This window comes from Triticum aestivum, chromosome 6D, assembly GCF_018294505.1.
Source record: "Triticum aestivum cultivar Chinese Spring chromosome 6D, IWGSC CS RefSeq v2.1, whole genome shotgun sequence".
In the NCBI taxonomy this organism is placed as follows: Eukaryota; Viridiplantae; Streptophyta; class Magnoliopsida; order Poales; family Poaceae; genus Triticum; species Triticum aestivum.
The window spans coordinates 54983280-54991618 of NC_057811.1; the positions used below are offsets into that span (position 1 = coordinate 54983280).

The 8339-nt window shown below is 39.5% G+C and overlaps 1 protein-coding gene across 1 annotated transcript; it reads right to left on the minus strand.

The window, feature by feature from the left end:
• Window positions 1-867: 867 nt before the first annotated feature.
• Window positions 868-4055, minus strand: LOC123141055 (uncharacterized). Its single transcript, XM_044560294.1, has 2 exons — window positions 3928-4055; window positions 868-2326 (listed from the first exon to the last, which is right to left on the minus strand). Exons 1-2 carry the CDS (start codon window positions 4045-4047, stop codon window positions 1151-1153), a joined length of 1296 nt encoding a protein of 431 aa, XP_044416229.1. The 5' UTR covers window positions 4048-4055; the 3' UTR covers window positions 868-1150.
• Between the last annotated feature and the right edge of the window lie 4284 nt (window positions 4056-8339).

Genomic DNA, 8339 nt, shown 5'->3' on the forward strand with positions numbered 1-8339 from the left:
CCCTCTATTTAATAATTTATTTGTCTTTTGGATTGTACAAATGATTTTAGCTAATATGTTGTACACATCTTCACATGGACTGTTTCAAGACACACCGGAAAACATAAGTCAATCTAGACATCAGAAACCAAAGATGAAGCATTTAAATATACCTTTGATTTTCTGAAACATAAGAATAATCATGTATGATTTTCTGAAACATAAGAATAATTATGATGATCACTCATCAAAGGTGCACAAATCCATGTTTTTCTTCTTATAAAGTTATTCGCGGTTGGAAATTAAATTCGGCAGCTATTTGACATGTCATGAAGTGTGTACTACGCCACTCACAGAAAGCATAGTTCCTATGGAGCGCCTTTCATAGAGTTAATTCGTACATTGATGTTTAGCTAATTACTAAGGTATAACTCTTAAGGTTTCATGCATATTATTGTACAGGTTAATGCAATTATTCGACTGAGTGAAGGCTAGCTGTTGCTCCTTGATCAAGCCTATTTAGCATTTAGATGTATTTTTAAGTATGTTCATAGTAGTCAGGTGGTGTTCTTTATGTTAAATTGAGAGCTATTGCCATAAGTATGTTCAAAGTAGTCCGGTGGTGGTTAATTATTTTTTGACCTTTTCATTTGAAATTACCATGAGCTACAAATGGACATGTACATAGTATACACAAATTTCTATGAAACAACTTTTGTTTGACTATTTGATCTTCTCAATTACGATACAATTTTTCTTTTTATTGCATTTATAGAAATTCCTACCATTTTATTGCCAAAATAGATGGGCACTCCAACACACGCCAATCATGATCTAGTACTAATTGAGATCATACAACAACATATCAGTAGGATAAAACATAGGCAGGACCCATACATGTTGGCTGATTAGAGAGCTTAAAAAATCATCCTGGGTTGGTCATAAAACAAGTTACCACCACGGAAGACTTAAACACATACATGCCACAAAGAGAAAAATTCAAATTTTCCACAATGAAAGACTTAAGCATTCGATGACACAATCCCATTAAGATCACCACAAGACTTGAAAGTTGAAAGTGCACACCATCATAAGTACTATAGCAAGGTATAGGAGAAGAACCCAGGCAGGTTGGTTGATCACAAAGATCAACATGCAATGTTGGGCTTGATCATGCAACTTTAGGAGGAAAAAACCATGTGAGACCCCACTGGCCAGCTTGGCGCTGCGGTACTGCAGCACTTCCTGAATGCAATGGCATGATCATCCCGTTTCTCATGTTGTATATGACAGCATCATGAAGAGGATTTGTGGAATACTTTGGACAAGGATAGTCGCAGATGAAGTAAATGCAATCCTCTTGGGATCCACTGCATTCTCCTGCAGGCACAGCCTTGGAGCTTTGCCTGCCAAGAAAGAGTGCATGACCACCCAGATCACTTACCATTCTCCACCGAGCGGGGTTGGTGCGCAAGTCCGCCTCAAGGACCATAAATCCACCAGTGTGGTCATTACTGAAACCCTGTGAGGACTGTGAGCAGTGTGTAAATCGTTGCACCATCAGTAGTTTATTACCACATTCAACTAAATACAACAATAATCCACACACATTCTTCTGACAAAAGTACAGAGGTGATCGAAGATAATCGCCAATAGTGTCAATTACGCATTTGATGTTAGGACCACCACAAAGGTTCTCGCCAAAATCAATGGTGAAAAGCTTGTAAAACTCAGACACCACGTAGAACCTTCCATGGAAGAATGCAAAGTCCAGTAATATATGTCGGTCCCAATCACGTACACCCTTGAATGTGTAAGATGCAGCAGGCGGTTGGATGATAGAAAGATTAGGGGAATAACCTTTGTCAGGGATCGGTGCAGCAACAACGAACTTCTGTGATGAGTCCATGTGTGAGGGCTCCACCAACTTATAGGAAACTGGTACATGAGTCCGTTCAGTACGATCATCTATCTCGCTTTGCCAAATGGTGACCAGATTAGGAAGCTCCAGTGTCGTCTTTGAGGAAGGGTCCAACAATGAACATAATCCATCACTACTCAAGAGTAATAATTTCTTGTCAATTGAGCCATGCCATCGAGTACCATGCGGTAGAGGCATGCGGTGAACCTCGTTTCCTGATATGCTGAGGAAGGTTCCATCGGGGAGGGTGAGCCAGGGGAATGGGAGGGTAAGGGTGTGCAATATACTATTGGAGCGCCATGGGTGACAAACTGCTCTAAGGCGAACACGGTCGGCTAAAGAAGGGAGGCGCTTAAGGACAAGGCCCAAGAGTTCTGGCGGAAGATCTGACCAAGGTCCAAACTGTGCAACCTCCATCATGCAAGTCTACAATAGAAGACAAGACATCTGATTAATAGTTTAGCAGAGTATATAAAATTGTAGTGAACATGCTCCCGGAACTACTATTATACCAAAGGAAACAACGAATCGTTAGATTTGAGCAGGAAACTAATAAAACAACCCATTATATCAAAAATAAACTAGTAGACAATATTATCTAGCCTCACACTTCATATTAATCAAATATAAATTATGCTTCTTGAACTTGGTGACAGTAGCAAAAGCATGCAGTAAAATCAGTACCATCTATTTTGTTGTAACTAGAACTAATTAAGCTAACATGTTTTTTAAAAGAAGGTACATGCCAAAGAGAGAAAATATGATCATGTCCATGTAGAACTAGTAAGGAATAATGGTCTTATAATTTTCTTGTGCAATTGCCTAACTTGAATGAGCTACTCACTATAGTCTGTCCTCTTTCTTTTAGATGGGAAACCTAGTGAGTGTTATGTGAAATAAAATATGTTGATAAAGTGACATTTTTTCATGTACATGATCAAGCAATGGCAGGTTGGATCAGAATTAAGTATGTACATATTACAGAAGATTTTTATTTTTCACAACACCTTAAAACTCTAGTATGAAAATTGGCTCAGCTAGAAAAAAACTATGGTTAGGTAAAGCCGAAGAAAGAAGTGCCAACAATAATTTTTAAGAAAATACTAAGGTGATTGAAGAAAAAACATGTAGAGGTCAACATCAGAGGCAAATGATTTCAAACATTTGTAGTTTTTAGATCATGTAAGAAACTAGTCATGCAAATTTAATACCTTTAGTCCAATCAAATGAACTAAAAATTCAAAAGTAGTGTGAATATAAAACCTTAGTTCATTTGGTTGAACTAAGGATGGTCGGAGGGTACTCTCAAGGTCCCACATTTGCAAGCCTATAATAAGCTACATTACAAAAATTTGATCAATTAGAGAAATAAGTTCAAAACAACCTTCTTCATATATATAAAATGGGCCGGCCTATGGTCCAATTAAAAAATCATTTGATCCCATTGGATTTGAGGCATCGGATCAGAAATGAACAACTAGATTTTTTCGTCTACCTTCAGTCGTTATATGGATCAGGCGAACAGAGTGCACGACTCCTCCCCTTGCCCCGCCGCCCATGTTTCTCTCCCATGTCGCGCAACCAGCAAGGTCCTATCCGACCCCTCCCTTCTCGAGATCCACACTTACCTAATCGAAGTGGAAGCAAAAGGCTTCCCCCCCACCCATACCAATCAACCCTCGTCATCGTCTCCATCAAGGTCCTAGATCGGCCTCGATGGGGGAAATCCCCCACCCATCCAACATGAAATAGACTGGCCCAATTGTGATTTCCTGGCAACTGATAAATAACCAATCTATAAAGAACTAAAAAACCGGCTAGGCAAAATTGCAATCTGGAAGAAGATCAAATAGTACCCCTACCCCCAAGAACATGCATAAACATCTACATATTTGCATGTTCTTACATAGACAATACAGATCTACCAAAAGGAACGATCTATTAGGTAAAGAATCGATTTCCCCAACCAACTGAAGTCCCGATTAAGGATCATCATATAGAGGAGCTAAGGCGGGGTTACATCTTACCATGAAGTCCTTAGTGCCCTGGTCGTCGAGAGGTGGGGAGGTGTAGAAGTCACCAACATCAAAGGCTTGGGTATCGTCGGGGATTGGACCATGGCCATGGGTGGGAGGGGGAGATGCCATGGAGAGCAGGGGCGTTCGGAATTGAGGGACTATATTGCCAATAGTTGTAGGTATTTTATTAAGCCGTTACTTGTAACGCACACCTACTTTTGGCATTTTCTTAACATTTTCTAGTAGCTATTGTATAGTTTATTGACAGATTGAAAGGCAATAATATTATTTTATTCATGCCAAAATAATTTGGGTCAGTCACAGCTGTCACGGGATGTGTTGCTCAGCACACGATTATTGGCTAGTGAAGTGGTTGTCACGTGTCAGGCAATTCCCCTCTCTTTTCAATATGAAAAAAACCCGTTGTGTTTTTGGCCTTGACAAAGCCATGAATGGAAATAAAGTCCAAAGCACGACGAACACCAATTTTTTTCTCCTTTCCTCTTGCCCTTTTAGCGTGCACATGTTTGGTTTGTGGCTGCCTCCCTTCATTGAGCATATAGCTCCAATGTGTGATGTTGTTCTGTGGCTTCGATATTGTACCACTAGAAAGTAATAAACAATAACTATTATCCCAATTAACTTGCTCTTGCCAATTTTCAGTTCACATGAGCCTTAACCACCCAAATTATTTCTTTTCTTTATCTTTTCTAGGCCTAATATCCATGTTCCATATGAATCATTACTTTTTCTTGGTTATAAACTGGAGTAGTTTAATTTTAGCAACCATTTCTAAAAATAAGGAAATTTCTTTGATTAAAATCTTCCAATTCTAGGACCAATTTTCCATTTTACTCCCTTGCCTCCAATTTCTAGAGATGGCCTTGTCAACCATACATATGAAACTTATTAAGCAATTACACCTAAATGTATCCCACCAATGAACAAACCTTACATAAATCATAGTATGAATAACCCACCAAGTCAAATTCTAATGAAGAAGAAAGAACGCACACACAAAACAAATAAATATAATAATTGTTAGGTATCTTGCAGAAGGGAAGCAAAAGATCAAAGCAATAAGAAAAGAGCAAATCTTTCCTATCTGCTAAGATAACCATTACCTTCATATGATCTAAAACCATTTGATTTCTGAATTTCTGACAACAATGACTTTCCACAAACAGTAGTACACATAAGCCATCAATGGCTATCTTTACATATTATTAGAGTTCCTCAATCCCAAAGTAAGACATGACGAACATTTTTACAAACTGCTGATGAAATGTGAGAACGACATAATATGACGACAATGCATCACCCTTATATTTTCACCAATGTTGTAGTCTTCCAAGCCAATGGCACTGTTGACAATGTACCATTGTCTTCTTGGGCTTCTACAAAAATAAGACCACATATACATGGATAATAGATGATCTTTCAGCTGCTGTTAACACTTCCTGGTTAAATACTTCTGAAAATATGGGCAAGAAATCGATAATTTTGGAGGAAACATAAATCCAATGAGAAAAAACATGTCCCATAACATTTTAATGTCATATCAAGTTTTACGATTGATTTATGATCTTTCTCTTACCGAGATGTAGTCGGAAAAAGGTTGCAGGTGCATCAACATTTGAATATCATGATACAGTATTAGATATTTGTATATCTACTTTTATTCCTCTCACAAGTAACATCTCTAATGTTTAGCTACCGAATCATCATGAATTACACCAATATATATATGCGGTGATCCTAAGAGTTATTACATGACATAAGAAGAAAAACAAGTGATGTGAAGATCAAAGGGAAGAGTCAAGGAGCATTTCTTGAAATAAGTATATCATGGCCTCTGTTACCATATACTATCACAACCTTGAATATGACATCCTGATCATTTCTAACTTTTCCATCAAATGGGCATTACCTCTTAAAGTCAATGCAAATGACAAGGGAGGGCCTACCAGTTCTCTCTTTCTCAAAAGAGAGCATGCATCTAGAGGTTACATTGTGTACATTATAACGTTTACACATGAACCTTTCACCTCTAGAGCTACCAAATATTGACATGCGAATAAGTTGTTCATAACACAAATAGATTGGATGCACAACTTAGCGTTGCACATTGTAAAGCCTTAATTGTACATTGCCACACAAGAGGAAACAAAAGCAGCAGTACCAAGCACTAATCTAACTCCCATGATGCAAGCCAAAGAATAAAAATAGTCGTAAGTTGATGATTGAATAGTAGTAAAATGGAGGGATATTGGTCAAGTTGTACCAGTCACAAAATGTTACCTCGGCATTGCTGAATGAACTATTATGTTATTCGCCATCAGCACTACATTTCAAGCTCCTAGCCGATGTCCCTCATCTTCTTGTATAGTTCATCTTATCAGACCTCCCTTCCTTTGACCCAACTAATTTATTTATATATAAATAAAAAGTATTTGATGGGCTCACTAGAAAAAAAAGAGTATTTTAGAAAATTCCACTACTAGGGAAAAGCCTAGCAGTAGTGCGGGTATTTTGCCTAGCAGTAGCACGGGGTGCCGCGGTACTGATAAGGTGCTACAGCTAACATGTATCAGCAGCGCATGTTGTCCCACGCTACTGCTACACATGGCTAGCAGCAGCGAGCTTTAGTGCAACGTGCTGCTGCTAATAGCTGCAGCGCTTTTAACTAGGACGCGCTACTGGTAAGAGAGCGCTACTGCTAACTTTATTCCCCTCGCTACTGCTAGTTTTATTAGTTTCTGTTTTTTTTCTGCATATTTGTTTTGTATTTGAACAGGCTTTATACAATAATCTTTAGCATATCAAACACATACAAATGTAGTCATAGCATATACATACAAATAGTCTCATCAAATCATGTCATCATCATAATCATCATCCAACACAAAGTGATCTCTCGTCATCATCTCGAAAATAGCGATACAAGTCTTGATTACTTGCAACTACATCGTCATCCATCTAAACAATGATATACGCGAGAAGAGCTATCACTATGAGTGAGACTGGAACTATGCAGTACATGAGTTCGTATCCCTCTCTGGCACTAGCGTGAACCTAAACTAACTACTGGCTGTCGCTCGGAAACCGGAAACCGGTACACCTGGGTCTGACACTTCGGTCACTCGTCGTATACTCCTGGCGTAGCCTTTCTTCACCATCGATGATCTATGCACCTGCATCGTCACATGAGTCGATGATATGCAACATATATAGTTGAGCAACAGAAAGAGACAAACTTGGCAAAAATAGAAGCAACATATCATAAGCATAAATAACAAAGTTCATCGTAGCCAAAATTCCCTAACTAGAGTGATCTTCGCTAGTCGAGCAGGACGGTTTAATTACATCACAAATAAAGTTTCGTCGTGCATAACTCAAAGTTCTGTAATACAGAAAGTATGGACTAAATGGACACATTGTCAAATATTGACAATCACTCCAACATATCGTGTCATCCATCCAAGTCAGGGAGATAGTCCACAAGCTTAGTGAAAGGCTTCAGGTCGAGACGCTGAGAGGCTACGCGTGTTCAGACGTCTTCCCGCGACATTTTCCCTTCCTCGTAGAACAGACCTGTTTTTTCGAGGACCTTCTTCATGATGACTTGGGTAAGTTCACGCTGGATGTGATAGAACTCAGCTCGAAGTCGATGATCCAGGATATCTCCTATGTTCTTTGCCCATTGCATAATATGGGCATCGCCAACTGTAGGTGACATGCGAAAGTTCTGTTGATCCCGTCTGTACTCCAGCATGTGGTGTAGGACATGGAATCCATCACTAAGAGTATCACTCGGTTGCTGGATGCAGCAGAAGTCGGTCTTATGGCCGAAGGCAGGCCTGTCGTCCCTTTTCTTCTAAGTCTTGATGTCTCCACCCCGTACGTCGTAGAAAAAGATAGCACTCTCGAGAACAGACTTGATGTGGGTGTAATCCTTTTTATTCATGTTCTTCGACGAGTCCAAGTAAAGAGCGTGGGAGTATCAGGGGTAAAGGATGATGTGGACGGCGCAATCGCCACTGCGCAAACTAAGTTACACCTCGAATTAATTAGCCTCCACCGTGCAAATCAATGATTGAAATTGAAGGAAGGACATCCGCACGGAGGACTTACATGGGATGATAAGGCATGAGAATCGTCTCCTTGTCCTTATTGGCGACCATGAAATCTAGGATGTAGTCCCTCGCGTATTTACGGTGCTCTACGCATACTGCCAAGAAGCCCTCGTGCATGAAGTATGGGTCAGCGACACAGATATAAGGTATCTACTCAATCCTGATGATGTAGTTCATGTACAAGGCATAAAGGCGGACAAACGTAAAATCCAGCTTCTTCAAGTGAAACATGTCGAAGATGTAATCAAATCGAAGGAAGAACTTCTCCGAGGGGAATGTGTGGAC